Here is a 19,417-nt window from a genome sequence, read left to right on the forward strand (position 1 = left end):
TATTTGAGCTTTTCCAATAACTTTGTTTTGAAATTTCTTTGTCTTGTCATATTTTATTAACTTTGTTTGTAGAGTATATGTATTTAATTGTGTTACTTTGTTTGTAGAGTATATGTATTTAACAGTGTTTATAGAAAACATTTTTTTTAAGTTGAACTTGTACCTGCTGTACTTGCGTTTGTTCTGACATTAAAATTAGAAGAACAAAAATTTGCTTTTCCTTATTCAAAATACAATATTTTGTTTTTATTGTTATTATTTTAGTTTTTTTTTTCTTTTGAACAAATGTGTTTGGTTGTTCTTGCGATTGAAAGTAATTCAATTTTTAAATCATGAAGATGCATGCAGTAACATTCTTTAGCACCCGAGTTGAAAATGCTCGACCCTGATTGATCACTATCGCTCCGTAATCTATATGTCGAAATTTATTCATTATCATTGTTGCGTGAATTATTTTTACATAGAGAATTATAATAATTACTAGAAACTTTTAAATGTGAACGGAGATCTAAGTTGCGTACTAAAATAACCATGAATTAAAAAATCTATATTTTTTTAAAGAAAGCCAACAGAAAAATTTGTAAAAAGGCTTTTATTCAAGGGAGTTACCCAAAAAAATTTTTCTTTTCATAATTTTGATATTTAGGTGTTCCAAGAAGGCCTAACGGTCTTGTCACAAAGCAACACTACAGAGGTTATTTACATAACTTTGATATAGGAGAGGGCCGAGGATCGAATCCTGTGGAACTCCGAACAAAATTTTTAATGTATCAGAATCCGGATTGACTACATACTGTTTTTGGTCAGTAAGATACCTTCTAATCCAACAAAATGTTTTGTTTTTTACACCATATTATGTTATTTTTTGTAAAAGTATAGAGTGACCTATTTTTGACAGATCTTTAAACATTTCTAGTGTAAATAAATATTTTTCAAATACGATGGTTCTTAATTCAATAATTGCTTGCTCTTTTAAGGTTTTCTTATAAAAATCAAGTTGTTTTTCAGAATACACATAACTTTTATTATACATAAAGCGTTTAAATCTTTTTAAGAAAACGGATAATATGGGTATAGGTCTATACCCAGGAAAAAAAGTTTTATAGAATTTCTATAAACTTTTGGAACATATGGTCTATAGAAATTTTATAGAATTTCTATAGAACCTCTCTTATTTTTTATAGAAATTCCAATAGAACTTTTTTTCTACTTTTTATTTTATAGAAAAAAAAGTTTTATAGCAATTTCTATAGAAATTAATAGACATTCTATAGAAATGTCTATTAATTTCTATAGAAATTGCTATAAAACTGGCATAAATAGCATTTCTATATAATTTATAAAGGCCATATATTCCAAAAATTTATAGAAATCCTATAGAACTTTTTTACCTGGGTAAGTAGAGATATTGGAACTAACATTGCCTTTATAGCTACTTTAAATGTATTAAACTATATGCTTTCATTTATTGAAATTTTTAAAATATTTAGAATATAAAGCGAAGATGATGTTTTTTTTATATTTGAAACTACTTTGATATTTGTTATTCTAGATATTTATATATATATAAATATTTGTTTGATTTTTCTTTATAAAAATACGAAAGTATTCTCAGTTTCTTTTACCATGAAATCACTGGTACATAATTTATTATTAGAAGAATTTATATAGGCTCTAAATGGATTAATTCAAGGTACGATTTTGGTAGAAAAATTTAGAGCAACCTTAGGTAAGGTAATTTCTCTTTTTAGATTTTCGTTCTTCTCAATGTTACTATCAATAATAGTATTATTGAAACAAAGTAACTAACTAGTTTTATTTGAACCTTTTACGTTATTATTTCATTCCATATTTTTTTAAATTAATTTAATACTACTAGTCTTTTTACAATAGAACTTTTTTTTTTTCATTTTTGAGTAAGCATTAATAAAAGTATTTATAGTTTTAATATTTGTTTTTAAAACTCCTATTTTTAGAAATGAAGTTTTTATTTCCTTATTTAACATTTTAGAAGAGTTTTGTTCATTTATTTATATTTATTATATTTATTTAAGTGTTTTCATGTTTGTTTTTATTATTTCTAATAGAAACTTTTCACAATAAATATTTAAAAATTTATTTTAGAGCATTACATTCTTCATTATTATCATGGAATTTCTAATTTTCTTCCAATTTTTTTTTTATAGTTTATGCGAAAAGATATTGGCGTTTAATGTTAATGTTTTTTTAATTGACTTTGGATGAGTAGTCAAATTTATTTCAAAGTTATTAATTTGAATGTAGATAGAAAAGTAGCTTCTTATGTCTGTTTTAATTATTCCTGTTCCAAATAGCGTTTCTGAAATATTAAAAAAATTTTACGTATTAAATAATTTTTGAAACAATTTTATTTTAATGTCATTTTTTGTTTTTAAATTTGTTATTTTTTTTAAACAAAAATTTACACAATCAAATGAATAACAATTAGTCAATCAGTTAAATGGATAAATAAGGTTATATTTAGATTTCATTTGGATCTAATAGAGTGTGCCATTCTGGATGAGATTGATGGGGAGAATCCTGCACGAGTTGCCAATGTGTTACAGCTGATTTTTGTGGAGAAAGCAAACTAAATATCACATGACCAATTACACGGTCTTTACCCAACACAATTGAATTATTAACTGTAACAACCAATGTATAAACCGAAAGTGGATTTGAAATGTCTGTACTGATATCGAATTCTAATGATTCATTAAATATAGGATCGCGAAAATTGTACTTTATAGAGGTACTTTTCATTTCAATTCTTTCTTCTCGAAATAACGAAACAGTGACATAAAAATCTAAAAATTAATATTTCACATAAGTATTTAACCTTTTAAAGAAAAAATGTTTTTTGTTTTTTTTAATATTTATATTATTCATAATGTTTTAATTTACTTGAAAACTTTGGCAAACTTTTTGCTTGATTGATAATCACATTGAGCTTGGATGTTGCTGCTTGGTGACATAAAGTTATGTTTATAGATCCCAATGATGCCTAGAATCAGATCAATTAAAATAAATAAATATTATTAACATCGTGTAAAAGTCAATGAATTGAATTAGTTAAAAAAACAAAAAAATTAAATATTAGACAAAGCTAAAAATATAACAGTTAAAAAAAAAATTAAGAACCGGCTTACCTTGGACTTAAAATGCCAAAATAGATCAAAATATATGTTGGATTCTTCACTCGAACAACTAAGATCAGTAATGGGTATTTGTGCTTCTCCAATAACTTTGTTTTTAAATTTCTTTATCTTGTTAAGTTTTATTAATTTTATTTGTAAAGTATATCTATTTAATTGTGTTACATCTATATCGTGAAAACGAAATTGTTCGTTAAAGTTGAACTCACAGCTATCTTCTACGCACTTTGAAGTTTGATTATGCATTTTTTCTGGCATTATATTCAGAAGAAGAAAAGCATTAAGACAACAGTTCTGCTTTTTATTAAAATACACAACTCGGGAAATCCATACCTCTAAAGTATTACTACTGATTGCCTCTAAAGTATTACTACTGCTTAGAAATTTAGTTATCATAGCTATTGTTCCAATTTTTTTTCTTTTCAACAAATGAATTTGGTTGTACTGGCGATTGGAACCAATTCTTCTTTTATTACCATGAAGATATATACTGTTAATTTCAAATACACTCGTGTCAGAAACGCTTGATGCTGATAGATCGCTATCGCTCAGTAAACTATCGGTCGAAATAGATGCCCCATCATTGTCGTATGAATCATTTTCGAACTGCGAATTATTATCTTCACTAGAAACTTCTGAATGTGGACGAAGATCGGATTTGCGTACTAAAATAACAATAAATTTAAAAACAAGTTCTTAAAGAATGTAAATAGAACAGTGAAAAACTGGCAAAAAGTTTTTTAACTTTTTTTCTGAAAAGACAAAAAAAAAAAAGAAAAAATTTTTTTTTACTAGTTTTTTATTTTTTTACTTTCTTTAATCTTTAAATCTTTAATCTTTAAATCTTTAATTCTTTATTCTTTAATTCTTTAATCTTTAATCTTTAATCTTTAACTTTTTTTTACTAGTTTCACTAAAGTCGTTAGTAAGTTTTCTTGTTTCTAACAGATGGAGCAAGCAGTACAAGAAAAAAAGTTAGTGTTTCTCAAAGAAAACGGTACATTTTTAACTTTTATGAGAAGTCTAACCTTAAATAATAGTTTTTTATTTTTAGTTTTGGATAAAGAAATTTTAAAAACTTAGTTACCAAACAAAAAACTAAAATGTTTTTAGGAAATGATTTAGAGTCTCAACATATTAATCAAAACTATTTATCTAAAACAATTTTTTTTATGATCAAAATAAAGTTGTGGGATAAGGTTTGTATAAAAGCAGTTTAATAGAAAATCTGTTTGAAAAAAAATCTGTAATGTAGATCTATTTTTGTTAAAATCATTATACATTGCGACAAATTCAGATTTAATTTTTTAAGTGTTTAATTTTTTAATAAGATTTTACCTCGTTTTCCTTGATTTTTTAAATGCTCGATAGCCCCAAGACTTATCTTGCGCTGTTTGTTTTTTATTTGAGACGAAGACCTGTCTCTGCCGTGAAAATCCATTCTTAAGTCTCCAAGACTAAATTTTCGCGGTTTTTTTTCACGTCTTCTTGACTTTTCAAAATTTATTGGATGGTTTCCATCTGAGACTGCAATTGTTTGAGACCTTACACGCTTATTCAAACAGGTTTTGTTTCGGTCAATTGAATTATTTATTTCTCGTTCCATTGGATGAGCATATTCTTTCTCAACAATGCGTTGCTAACAAAATTAAAATATTTTTAGTAAAACTAACTTTATTAAAATCTTCATGGTTTATAATAACAATGTTAACAAAAAAAAAATCATAACAAAGATTAACAAACTGATTGGTATTTTGTCATTATACGATTCACAACATCATTATCCACTGGTGTTTGACCATTTACTGTTTGAATCGAAAATGGTTTATTATTAGTAATCGAATCACTAATTAAAATTATTTCTTCATATTTCTTTCTATTCTCCGATTCAATTTTTTTGAAGCGTAAATATTTGCAAATCGTCAGCACAGCAAAAATCAATGTTACACATAAAAGCGTTCCAGCCAGTATCAAAGTAACTACGAAAAAAAAAAGAAATCATAATCTTAAATGTTGTTTAGGTTAATTAAAAAGGTTGATATGTTTTAGCTAAATATCCAAATAATTTTAAAATAAATGATTGTTTATTGGTTGCTAGGAGATAAATAAAAACAAAAAAATGTACTTGAAGTGTAAATGCATAGTAAAAATTACTTCCTTAGAAAAGAGGAATAATAGTTTGCTTTGTATTATCTCCTATCTCAAGTATTATCTCCCATCTATGTATTATCTTCCATCTAAAGATTATTTAAGTAATGATCCTGCTGCATAAAACTGCATAATGCTGCATAAAGTAAAGAAACCGTTACTAATTGCTCACAAATAGTTACTTCGCAGTTGTTTTTAGTTAGTAGTAGCAATTTTTACTATTAGTTTTTGAATATATTATTAACGTAAAAATGAAACGTAATGAAAAAATAAGTTTCGAGCGAAAAGACCTAGAAATGTCTTTTCGCCTAGCAAAGCGTATTTAAAGTGTAATTATTACATCATAAAATATAATAGTTTTCAACAATAATTAACAAAACGTAACAAAAATTTGCAATGATTAAAAAAATGATGAAATTTATAAATATTTAATGTCAAAAGTTTACAAAAATATTTATAAAAATTCTTTTTATCAGTTTTTACTGTTAAAAAAAATTGAAATATGAAAATATCAAAAATGGCTACTACTAAAAAAAAAAAAAAATTTTGAAAATTTAAATTTGAAACCTTTTAACTGCATTTTACGTAACAGCTTTTGATTTCGTCGTTGTTATACTGTATTTCGTATTTTTGTAAACTTTCCTGTATACTTTTTTTTATTATTGCGGGGTACTCTGATAGAGTCCAATGTATTTTTTTGACCTCGTATTCTATAAAACTTGTTTTCATGTTCTAATAAACTTAAATCAATCAATCAAAGATGGATTGATTTATGAAGCCTGCAGAAAAAAATACTCGGCCATCTTTTTTAGCTATTGAAAAAGATTTAACGAGTTTTAATGACTTAGCCTTAATATAATAATGCATATGAACTAAAAAATCTATTCAATAAGTTTTATGAAGCATTTTCAACTGATATATGTAGAATATTTTCAACAAATGTTTCTTTTCAATCTTTTGATAACTCCCTAAATATTGAAAGTAAACTTTGAAATTCAAAATTATTTTTCTGCTTAACTGTTTGTTGTCGAAAAGTAATCGAAATACAAATTATTTTAATCATAAAATATATTATTTTGATTAATTAATAAGTCAAATTTCGTCTTTGTGTATTTCATATACGTAGAAAATGATAGTGATATTTGTTTTTCGTAAAAGTATTCAGAAAATATATAACTTTATCATTAGAAATAGGTGGTAAAAAAATATTGTGAATTTGAACAATTATTATAAGAATATTTTAATTGGAACTTTTAAGAAAAATTAAATCTGACTTCATTTTTTTTAATCACTGGTGTACTTTAAAACTCATAAACAAAATTATTTTGTGTCCTCAATGTCAATCAAGTGGTATTAAACTTTCTACAGATATGTCAAGAAAGAAAAGACTCTGTTTTATTGGAGTATTACATGTATAGCCTCCATCTGCTCATGAAATAAAAAATTTTACTCCAGCAAAGAAATCAATGATGAATCTGGTGGACAATATCAATTGGATGTTAATATGAGATCATTAATTGCCACGAGAGAAATAGGAAAGAGTCATGATGCTATAACAACCTTTTTTGAATTTATGAATTTACCCCACCAATGCACAAAAAAATATTTCATGATATTTAAAGAAATATATTATTTGTTTACAAGCAAGTTCCTCTAAACTTTGTGAATAAAACAGCTACTGAAATTAAACAATATCTTGATAACAAGACAGATATTACAGTTTCATGTGATGGTACCTGGTGAAAATGAGGATTTTCTTCTTTGAATAACCTCGTAACTATAATTTCGAGTGATACTGGAAAATATATTGATTACCGCATCAAATCTAAAGATGCCACCAATGTGATCAAATGGAAACACAAAAAAAGACACTGATGAATACAATGAGTTTCTTAGTATGCACTAGTGTAGCATTAACCATAATGGCTTAGCAGCTGCAATGGATGCAGTTAGAGTTATTGAATATTTTATATCATCAGAGTCAGACAGAAACTTACGTTATGCTTATTATATAAATGACGGCGAGTCAAAATCTTATCTAGAAGTTGTTAAAATTTGTTCCATTCAAATCTTGTAGTTCAAAAGTAGGAATGTGTTGGACACATACAAAAAAGTGTTGGTAACAGACTTTAAAGCCGCCTACTAACTAAAATTGTCTGATGGAAGACCATTTGGGGAAAAAAATCGTCCTAACGAAAAAGAAATTATCAAACTTCAAAACTATTTAAGAATTGCATTACATCAATGTAATGGTGGAACAGTTTACCAGTTAAAAAAGCGACTGTTGCGGTACTCTATTACTGCTCAGATGCACTTACATTAGATAATAGGCACCAAGTGTGTCCAAGAACCCCAGACAGTTGGTGTAAATACCAATCTGATAAAATAGATGGTACAGCCATGTATAAAGAAAATCAAAGACTACCTATTTCTGTAAGAAATATATTAGGCAATAATGAATTATTATATGAAACTACTTAGAAAATATGTCCAAAGGATATTTTTGTTGGTAGAGAGACTTTAGAAATCGGTGTCTCATCTACAATCATAAATTTTAGTAAGGGATTAAATGGAGTGTATAATGTATTTGACATACTAAATATGTATAATGGAAAATTTACACAAGAGTTTTGCTCAAATAAAGATTGTGCATAAGTTGCTTATATGAATCACAAGTCTACTTGAAAAGCCAAACTTAAACGAAAAAAAAAGAGTCCAGCGTAAAGGTTTTGCATATTTTTTAAAGCGGATTTTATTCTTTTATGACATAAAAAAAACAAGCCAATGTAGATTTAAAACAATCTGTTTTTCAAAAATAAGACTTTGTTGATGCAATTTTTGAATAATTTGTTTAAGTTAGACTAAAACAAATAATTTTCCTTTTTTCTTTTCTATTTATCTCAAATATGGCTATTAGAAACGGTGCAGTCAATAACTTTTTTCAAATAAATGCTATGGATATGAAACTTGGTACACTGACTTTATTATGCTACTCTCTCACCACTGCGGCCGTGGTGCAGTGGTTGGAGCGCTTGCTTTGGAAGCAGGAGATTCAGTTTCGAAACGAACTCTGGACATTTATTCGCGTCACGGTAAGGAAGGAGGCGTGAACTTCCTATTCAAATGCACTTCCGCGGTGCTCTGTGACAAAACCGTTAGGTCTTCTTGGGGCACCTAAATAACGAAATAAATAAATATATATATATATATATATATATATATATATATATATATATATATATATATATATATATATATATATATATATATTTATATATATATATAATCTATTCACTTAATTAACATATTTATTTTCACTTTTTCGGTTCTTTAATAAACTAGGCTCAAAATCTGTATTTGGGTCAAATTTTTGCTGCCATTTTGAATTATCTTTAAAATAAAAACTTTTCAAAAATTTTTTTTCTTTGAATTCAGCCAGTTCAACCTTCTTATAAATTATTTTCTCGAATCACGAAACATAGCAGCGCCGTTTAAAAGAAAAAAAACGGAAATTGTGCTCGTAATGCACTTCAAAGTTTTAGTTTTAGCTATAAGACAGGCTTTTCAAAGCGTATTAGTTTACGATTAGCTTTTAAATTGACCTTTCAATAGAAAATGTGACACTGCAATGTCTTATTTTCACGTGTTATATGTTTTACGTTAGTAGTCAAGTGAAACACGAAAAACAACCATGTAATAATGTATAGTCTAAAATGTATATAAAGTAAATATTGAAAATATAAAATGTATATAATATATGTTTTTTAAAGTACAAGAATTGTATAAAGTCTATATTTTTATACTATAAAAAACATATATTAGATACATTTGATATACTTAATATTACATTATAATATATAGATATATATTTCATATTTTTACTATATAACTTACTAAATGCAAACTTCATAAATAATAACTATTTTAAATATGAATAAATATTAAACATTTTTTTTAAATTTTTCAGCATATTGTCTTTTAAAAAGGGAACAAGGAGCCACATTTAGAGTTGGAAGTTACTGGAAGAGAAGAGATGAAATTTATAAAGCAAGATAACGTTTAACAAACAACTTAAAAAATTGCAACTATATATTACCCAGGAAAACAAGAAAAAGGTGGTAAATTCAAAGAACTGATGTTCGAGGAAAAAACTAGACGATTAAGAATTTTTAAAGCCATTGGAAAATTAGCATCTGCTAAGGTTATATCTCTTTATTGTGCTCACCACTTTCTTACTTCAGATTTATTTCCTTATCTATATAAATCTCAACCCCGGCCTTGTAAAGAATTCTGTTGCCATATTTGGAGCAGATCGTTAAATGATTTCCTTTTTCTTTAAGTTAAATTACAATAACGCATTGAAAGCATAATTCGATCCGCAATTGCAGCTTACCTTTAACCATTATCACATTGTCCTAATGTTTCTTCTGTTTATATTTTCTATAAGTATTATAATGAGCGCTTCTCTAGAGAGCTAGCATCACTTGTGACATCGACTAAAATTACATCTTGTCAATCAAGAAAGGAATAAATGGAAGTATTATTAATAAACAATACCACCTTAGATGTGAGACTTTCTAGGAGGTTGTTAGTTTAAATTAAAAAATGTATATGGCCATGGATAGAATCTTGAGAAACCCCTTAAGTTACAAAAAACAATAAAGAACACTGTCCATCGAGGACAACTTTAATACTACGATTGGAAAAGAAATATTCAATATTCTTAAAGATATTATTTAATAAATTGTAGGTAGAAAGCTTATGAAGAATAAAAGCACGCCAACCTTTATCAAAGGCTTTATAAACATTGAGAGCGAGATCCTTTACCTCTTCATATCTATCTAATATACGATAAAACTTACCAGTTATAACCGTTAACAAATTAGCAGTAGAACGAGAAGAGCGAAACCCATATTGACTATCAGAAAGAATGTTACTAAATTCAAGATGATAGATTAAGTATTTATTAATCAAAGACTAAAAAATTTTGCTTATGATAGGAAGAAGACTAATAGGAGGGTAGTTAGACAAGTCAGATCGGTATCCGGAGTTTTTAAAAATATCGATAACAGATGCCATAGTCTAGCATGCTGAAGAACAAGACTCTAATAAAACCATTATACAAGTTCAAAGGATCTTGTTGAATGGTTTTGAAAGTTTAGGCGACAATTCCGGAGAACATTTCTGCAAGCCTATATCAGGTATGGTGTCAGGACCACAAGATGTAGAAAATCTAAGCAGGAAATTGCTTTAGAAACAGAGACTGAGGTAATACAAATGTACAACAATGGATCAACCTGTTTGTTGGCTATATCAAGTAGAATGTGATTAGTGGAATCAAAAAATAAGGTTGATAAAAAGCTCTTAGCAAAAAAGTCAGCTTTGTCATCAGGTGAGGTAACAAGATTTGAACCATGCCAGAGAGGATGAATAACAGATTTGCTCTTATTGTTGACACTGTTAAAGATTCTCCCGAATTCTCTGGAACCTAACTTTTGAGATGAAATGCGAGATTTTATGACCAGAGATTAGCGGGCTTTGGCATAAGACAAAAAGTTATTTTCAATGGTTTCTTGCGATTGTAAATAGAAGTCTGTTTTCTCAAGAACTGTTTTGATAATAAATATGGAAGCAATGTTTACGATTGGATATCGCAGCAGCACAATGAGATAAAAAACATGGAGAAAAGTGAAGCTTGACTTAGAATAGTCGAGTAGGGATAAATGACTTCATGCCAGCCCTCATCCAAGAAGTTACATAAGAAGCACATTTGTCAGCAGGAAAACCAAAGATTTTTACCCAAGGGCCATCACAAGAAAAGTCATAGAAAGAGTCGGAGTTAGCATTAAGGTTGTTCAAAGAGGTGCAATGATGGGGAGATTCTGGTGATAAAAAAGAATGAAATAATTATTTTAGAGAAATCAAGCCGTGATCAAAGACACCCTAGGGTGAATGAGAAGAAACGAAGCACTAACTAGTATTAGAAAAAACACATTAGTTGATCAGAGAAGTTAATTCATTCAGGTTTTCTGGAATACGAGTTCGAACGTTGAATATTTTTTTTAGAGATTGAGAAAGCAAAAGCTTGTGGGCTATAACACTTGCATAGTCACTGTCTCAAGAACCAAGCTATTTAGTGCGATGAGCATTAAAGTTACCAAAAACAACAACATTGCTGAAGGATAAAGAGAAAAAGCTTGGATTTGAAGGAGACAGATACAAAACAATTTGAAAAGTAGTAGTTGAAGTGGTGCTAAATAAAAGCACATAAAAAAAGTCTGTGGAAAAAAATGAAAAATGGATGGCTATCTTCCTTTATATCGTTAAAAATTCCAAGTCTTTGCGAAACAAAGGAAGTTAGCCTTAAACAATAAGATCACAAGATGAAATAGCCAAAGTCCAATTAATTTCTATTGACATTTCTATCAGCATTTGTAAATCGACGTCATTTCAATGTTAATTTATTGACGTTGAATCAAATTTGATATTTCAACAGTGATTTTTTGTTTCCAAATCAACGTTTATATCAACGTTCTTAAATCAGAGCGTTTTTAACGTTGAATCAACGTTGAAATGATTTCTGTGAAAACAAAACGGGTAGCTGCTAGCAGCAATAACGTCTATGTTATGGTAAACAAATCCAAGCAAGCTTATAACGTTATTTTAACTTTGCGAGTTGGATGATATGGGGTTGAAAAATAACGATCTAAATTTCAACGTTATTTCAACGCAAGTTCAACGTTAAAAGCAAAAACGTTGAAAATTTCAACGTTAATTTAACGTTTTATTTTTAACTCCTATCTTTTTAATTAAAAATGGAATTGAAAAAATAACAATATTTTTTAAGTAAAAAAATGACCCTGCGTAGTTGTTTAATCGAGTCTCGCTTTCTCCTTCATCTTGGAGCCTTGCATTAATTTTATCAGTAGCATCAGCCCTTTTAAGATTTAAATCAGTTGTTGCTTTATGAAATTTTTTAACAGCCTCATCATGTCTATTGGCTTCTTCAACCATTTTTACAATTTTATTTCCTCCTAGAGACTGGGCTACTAGCCCAGACCCTGTGAATACCACTGTGTTAGCAACAGCTCCAAAGATAACCATTTCTATACCAGCCATTTTGAATATAACTATAAAAGCATTGTTTGATTTATTGTTTCATCATAATTAGAGATATCCATTCATAGTGTAATATTTTTGTCTAACAACTTCTTCGAAAATGAGAAAGACATAAAATTTTCCACTCTCAAGCATTTGATATTGATCAGTAGCAATACCACAAGCGTTTAAAAAAGTCAACGCTTTTGAGCCACTTTTCTGTTACAGTAAAGTTAATACAGAACTGTCGGACAAATTTAAAAGTGTTTCTTTTTACATTTTTAGCAAACTCCATTGCTTAATAAATGTTTGGTATTGAAGGAGGTAGAGGGATTGAGTGTTGCATTTTGAGAATTGTCGCACTTATATATATAAAAAATATTTATCTTTAATAGATGGAAAATCATATTGAAGGGCTTCTTAGTATTGTGGGGGCAACAATCTCAGGAAAAAAAAATGTTGTGCTCCACCTACTTGATTGGCGACCAGACGCTTTGATATTTTTTTTATATGCCAAAGTAACGGATACAACGAGACATACAAAAATAATCAAAAAATTGTTCACAATCAAAGGTTTTACTTTGTACCATTTTGTTTTAGAGCTTATTAGCTAAGTTATAGAAGAAAACGAATGCATTTTTATTGTTGACTATTGTATTTGTGAAAATGACAGGGATTCGCGAAGATCTCACCATATCAGGCCGCCATATACAGCATTCAATGTGACTTTTGGCTCAAATGTATACAGAGATACCTCGAGTTGTCCAAGACCAGCTCAACTGTATTGGTATATTACAGCTAAAAGATCGGTCAAGCTTTAGAATGATTATAGAAGAAAATGGTCAATTATAAGTGATACCCAAGTAGAACGATATAAAAAACATTTTTATTCTAAACCAGAGCTAAATAATAAAACTGCTGATGAAGTTTCTTTATATAGCAAATAAACAATGCGAATGGGAAAAAGTGTGGGTACAGGAGTTTCAAAAATGGCAACAATAAGTCATACAAAGCTTGTAAAAAGATTTTGCCATATTGAGAATCATAAAGGTTTAAGAGCTGATCTTGATAAGAATTCAGTGGTTTAACAAGCATTATGTATTTTGGCTAGTGAGTTTACTAGAGATTTGGTAGGGGTCTTGCACCTCTTGCTGTTATGTCATCAACCGCCACTCATGTTGACGTTGCCTGTCCATATTGGACCATTAAACAACAAACTCAAGAATTATATAACAATCCTGAGCCTTCCGAATAAATTATAAAAGAAATTTTAAAAATTAGTAACAATCAATAATAAAATGCCTAGAAGAAGACACTTTGTTTACCTGTCCGATAAAGGACAGTCAAGCGTAAAATATACTTTAAAAGAAACTCTTGTACTTCTTATAGTTCAATGATTGAGGTGCATAAAGTTATATGGAAAGCTGCTCTACGAACACTTCTAAAAGTTATGTTTTATATAGAGAGTATAAATGTTAATACGTTTTGTTTTACACATAAAGGAGAACGGAGTCAAATAATACATGCAGGTCCTCTTGATTATGATGGAACAAAGTCATATATTACTTGGGAAGCAAATGAAATTTGTTACTATGCTTTTAAACATGGGTTTACTTTAATTGAGTTAAACTTTAGTTTTCTTACAACAGATTTACAGCGTTTAATTATTGGTGAATGCATACTCATTATTGAAACACAAACTTATTAATTGTAAGCAATTCTAAACAAACAATAAGCATTCCTCATTAATTGTTAGAAATTCTGAGCAAGTAGTTAACAACAATTCTAAATTAGAAACGAATCAAGAACTTATAAATAATAATGGAAGAAACACCTAAGACTAAAATGAAATCTGAAAAAAGAATACTATAAGGACAAGTCACCGCTGCTAAATGTAAGAAAAACAGCAGGCTTTGCTCTCTGAACTAAGTAAGCAGAAAGAAAAAATCTTAAAAATGGAAGAACAAGAATCAAAGACGAAAGTAAAATTAATAAAAAAGAAAGGAAAAGTATAAACTCTTCTATCTTCAATTTTGAAAATATTAATCTTATTTATGCTGCTAATGAAGTAGGAGCTATTGTTGTAGTATATATTTTTACGTAAAAAAAAGAAGAGTTGCCTCCTCTAAAAATAATAAAAACAGCGCCTGGGCTTATTTTTAAGCCGGCGTCTATGTCTAGCGCCTACGCCGGCGTCAATGCCAGCGCCTTCTGAGCCAGTAAAAAAACAAGTAAAAGATTGCCAGAGTGTTTGTTAAGCTTGCCTCAGAGTTAGATATCTCAGGATATATTCAAGTGTTTCAGGACGGCTGTCAATTTCATCAACTTCCGTTTTTAGGATCTCCTGATCAAATAACCTTAGAAATGTTAAAAATTTTTCTTCGAGCGTGGTAAACTCTTCAACTGAAAGCTCACTATCACTTGAAGCCCTAGAAATTAATTCTTGGAGAGATGATTCAATGTCAGCGGCTGAAGTAAATAACATGGGGTATAGTTTCCTGCTAAGGTTATTCTTTTTTTTGGAATCAAACTGAGTAAAGCTGAAAAAAACCCCACATACTGTGCCGGCTTTAGCAAGCTCTATGCCTACAGGAGTTCCAACGTCTGTCCGTGCAAGACTACCACCACTAACTTCTATTAATAAGCAGATTTTATCACCATTAGCTACAGCAATAGACACTTTTTTTACTTAGCGACGAACAACTTTTTTCGGAAATGGTCACAGAGTTTATTAGCCCTGTGAACATACAACAAAGCTGTTTGAAATTGCAAAGTTGAAGATGTGTTTAGTATAGGCTGAGGTAAAACTTATTCTAATAAAGGAGCCAAAGCTAAAAATTCTCTGTTAAATTAAGCAAAAAAGGTAATGCAAAAACATAATATTCTTCTAACAGTATAATAGATGTGAAATATATAAAGAGCTATCATAAAGCTGTCAGTGGAATAAAGTATGCTTACCCCACATCCAGCAGATCCTAGATCTAAAACTAAGTGTGTTAATGTATGTGTTTGGTTCATCTTCATCAATCCAATTATCGGGTTCTAAATACAACCTCTAAGAACAGGCTCTGCAGTTCGAACCCAATAATATGTTTGAAATACATTTGTATAACTTGGTTCAAAGGGAAAGGTTTTTTTTATAAAAACTATAGGGTTTTCTAAATTAGAAATTGATACAGGACATGCTGAAAATTTCGTTTATCAGTTTCGAGTCTGGTGATCTTGAAAGCTATACATCGTAAATACTTAAAAATATGCTGAGTAGTAGTATTTCTGGCTTATAAATAAAATTAGAATCATAAAAGTTTAAAGGTTACAAATGAGTTTCCTCATTCCAAGGTAAGCCCTATCGCTGCCCGAACGAGGCAGCGATAGGGCTTATTATTTAACCCTAGATACTCGTAATGAATTTGAAAAGCAGCTTTTATACCTAATTTTTTGAATTAAAAAAAACCGAATTTCCTGTATTTTTATTGCTTTATTTTTTATTTTTTTTTGCTCTTACATATTTTCAAGTAAAAATAAAAAATAATCGTAATACATAGATCAAGTAAAAGAACACGGATATTCGTAGAAGGCCAAGTGGTCCTGTCGTCAAGAACCGTTTACAGTATTTAAAAATTGTTTACAAAATACATTATCTAACAAAAAACACACACAAAAAAAAAAACAGAAAACAAACAACAACAACAACAAAAAAAATACAACCGAGCTTAAAAATATACAAGTATGTTATCTAGTGAGTATATAATTTTTTTTAGTTTACTTTTAAAAGTTGCGTAACTCAAACCCTGAGAAAAATCAAAATTTTTCGAAACTATTTTGTTCCACACAAAAGCGCTACGATATGAATAAAGGATCTTCCAAAATTTGTATGTGAATAAGGTTGGTAAATCAAATTATCATTTCTTAAGTTATATATAGTTTTCTTTTTGATCAAATATAAATAATGGAATGATATCGGAGTCATACTTGCTTTACATTTAAACCTCAAACAAAGAACATTAAATACATTTTGTTGGTATAAATTAAGAACATTCATTTCAGTTAAGAGAGAATTTGCTTGAGTATAATGATCTTTAAAATTAATTACACGTGCAAGATGCTTCTGTTGCCGATAGAGGAGTTTTAACTTTTTTTAGCACTCCCCCTAGCAATATTTGCATAGTTAGTATAGCAATGGATAAATGAGTAATAAAGTTGAATTAAATTATGTTTTTTAACAAAGTTTCTTGCTTTGTATATTATTCCAATATTTTTGAGATTTTGTTACATAGAGTTTTAATGTGATTTCCCCATGTAAGGTTTTCGTCAATTAGAATTCCTAGGAAAGGAATAACACTTGCTCTCTCCATCTGTATTTTATCAATGAATATTGAAGCCAAATCCCTTGGTAGCAGAATCTTTTTTGATTTTGGATAAAAGAGAGTCCATTTTGTTTTTTTAATGTTAATTGAAAGTTTATTAGATTTAAACCAGTTCGAGATTTTTACTAATTCAGTGTTCATATCTTGAAAAAGAGCACTGATGCTGTTATTCGACAAAAAAAGATTAGTGTCATCAGCATACATTACTGTCATTAGTTTAGTGGCTTTAAAGAATTCGTTAATATAAATAAGATAAAGAAGAGGTCCCAGTACAGATCCTTGTGGAACTCCACAGGTTATATTCAAAAAATTTGTAGACAAGGAACCATTGATTTGGATAAACTGCTTACAATTATTTAAGTAACTCTTAAGTAAATTTAAAAAATTTCCTGTGATTCCATAATGCTCTAGTCTTTTATTAAGAATTAAATGATCTACGGTATTAAAGGCTTTGGACAAGTCTATAAAAATTCCAAGAATGAATTGAGATTTTTCAAAAGAATCCGCGATATTTCGTGTTAGATGAAGTATGGCGTGTTTTGTGGATTTATTTTTTTAAATCCGTATTGACTATTGTGTAAAATTTTATTAATAGAAAGATGTTCGTATAATATATTGTAAAGGATTCTTTCTAAAATCTTTGAATAGACAGATAGAACAGATATTGGACGATAACTTGTTATGTTAGAATTTTTTACTCCTTTAAATATAGGTGCTACTTTAGCTATTTAAAGTTGATCAGGAAAAATTACTTGCTTTTTGCGCACCGAAAAATCTGAAAGAGTATAGTTTTTATTATCTTATATAAATCGATTATTTAAACTTACTTTAAACGATTCAATATCTTTTGAAATATCTCCTGCGTTTGCAATTCCTGGATAAGCCAATATAACATTAATTTATTTTCTTTTATATCTAGTACTACGTTTCCGACTTACATTTGGATGACTTAACGCCAAACCAGCATATACAACGAATATTTTGAAATGGGATAATTTGACGCAAAGTTTAAAAGTCTTGAATAAACTGAAAAAATTAAAAATTGCAGTTCAGTACACTTAAAAATTTTAATTATAATATTTTTGTGTTTGCGAAGAAATACTACATAAATCATTTTTTAATGTAAACTATTTTTTTTCAACTTTGTTGTATAGGCTGGTTTGGCGCTTAACCATCCAATTATTGATATTAGTACAGCAGCAGCAAAAACTATGCTTCATACTTTATCAGCTAACCACAGTATATTGAGCTCCCTTGTCACATATTCACCATATGATGCTTCTAATAAATGGAAGTGTTTTCTATGCTTTTTTACCAATTCACCGTAGTGCGCTTGCAAGATGATCGAGCTTTTTTTTTTTTCTTTCCCTTTTTATCATTTACACCGCTGTCTCTATTATCACTACCATCTCCACCTATGCCAGGCTTTCCTTTTTCTGGGTCAGGTTTGTCGTCACCCTTATCAAGCTTGACTTTGTCACCACCCTTGTTAGGCTTGTCTTTTTCAGGTGGGTTGTATCCTACTAATTTTTAAATAGCTGCTTGTAAACTCCATACAACAGGCGCTAATGTAAGTGTACTAGTGTAAGGAGTCCATCCATGTGCGTTAATTATGTTCATAATTTTGTCAGCCAATGTTTCTTTTACTCTATTAAAAATATTTAAAATATTACTTAACTTACTCTACCACTTTACTCCGCCGTTTTTTTCTTCTTCTAAAAATTTTGTAAGAGCTTTATATTTCCTTGCCATTCTACTTTAGCTGAAGTGTATCTTTTATATAATGATTTAAGCTCAGTTAGCCTATTAGAACTTTGATCTTCAAGTTTTTTTAAATCACTTTCATGACACTTACCTTGGTCTGAATATATATTATTTTTTGCTTCAAAATTTGCTAATTTATTTTTAAGATCTGATATTGTCTTTTTTTGTTTTCCAACCGTAATACCCATCTCTTTGCTAATAATTTTATGTTAAAAATAAATATTACGAGCTCTTCTACCTTTTTTTTCTATACAAAAAGTTGTATCATAATCATGATGACTAAAGTCTGTTCTAAATTTAGTTTTGTCTAACTTTAAATTGAAAGTCCATGCTACATACCATTGTCTAACTGTATTATTAACTTGAACAGTAACTCCTTCTTTAACTATTATAGGTATACTTTCCATCAATGGAATAACATTTTTTATAGCGTCTATTGATGTTTACTGAAAATTCTTTAAAGATTTTTCAATTTAGTCGTTATCTTTCAATTTTTTCTTTATTTTTTCAAAGATATTTATGTACCTATCAAGGTCAATAGGTAGCATATCCTAAACACCCCATTCAACCCAATCAACGTTGCCTTTTTCACCACAAATTACATTAACACTATCAACTAATGAAATATTTTTAGCCATCTTTCAAAAACTATATATTAGATAACTCCTCCTCTAAATACTTAATAAAATGGCTTAAGTTTAAATAGTAGCTATGGAACTTTATTAAATCCTAATCGAGATTTAATAACCAGACATGGTCCAAGAGGAGGTAATTTATAACTAATAACCTTAACCTATCAACTACTGCAACTCCTTCAGGTACCACATTGCTTGTCCGTTTTCCTACTTTATCACCCAACATGGTTGT

The 19,417-nt window shown here is 28.9% G+C and overlaps 1 protein-coding gene across 1 annotated transcript in view; it reads right to left on the reverse strand.

The window, feature by feature from the left end:
- Positions 1 to 2,384: 2,384 nt before the first annotated feature.
- The window catches only part of LOC100212972 (synaptotagmin-4), a 29,462-nt gene continuing 12,429 nt past the window's right edge, over positions 2,385 to 19,417 (reverse strand). The window contains exons 3-7 of the mRNA XM_065814974.1: positions 4,917 to 5,152; positions 4,512 to 4,812; positions 3,168 to 3,838; positions 2,923 to 3,022; positions 2,385 to 2,825 (exon numbers count right to left, since the gene is read on the reverse strand). Of these exons, the coding sequence (XP_065671046.1) occupies positions 2,500 to 2,825; positions 2,923 to 3,022; positions 3,168 to 3,838; positions 4,512 to 4,812; positions 4,917 to 5,152 (1,634 nt within the window). The 3' untranslated portion in view covers positions 2,385 to 2,499. The remainder of the gene's footprint in view (positions 2,826 to 2,922; positions 3,023 to 3,167; positions 3,839 to 4,511; positions 4,813 to 4,916; positions 5,153 to 19,417) is intronic.

This window comes from Hydra vulgaris, chromosome 13 (genome assembly GCF_038396675.1).
Source record: "Hydra vulgaris chromosome 13, alternate assembly HydraT2T_AEP".
Classification (NCBI taxonomy): domain Eukaryota; kingdom Metazoa; phylum Cnidaria; class Hydrozoa; order Anthoathecata; family Hydridae; genus Hydra; species Hydra vulgaris.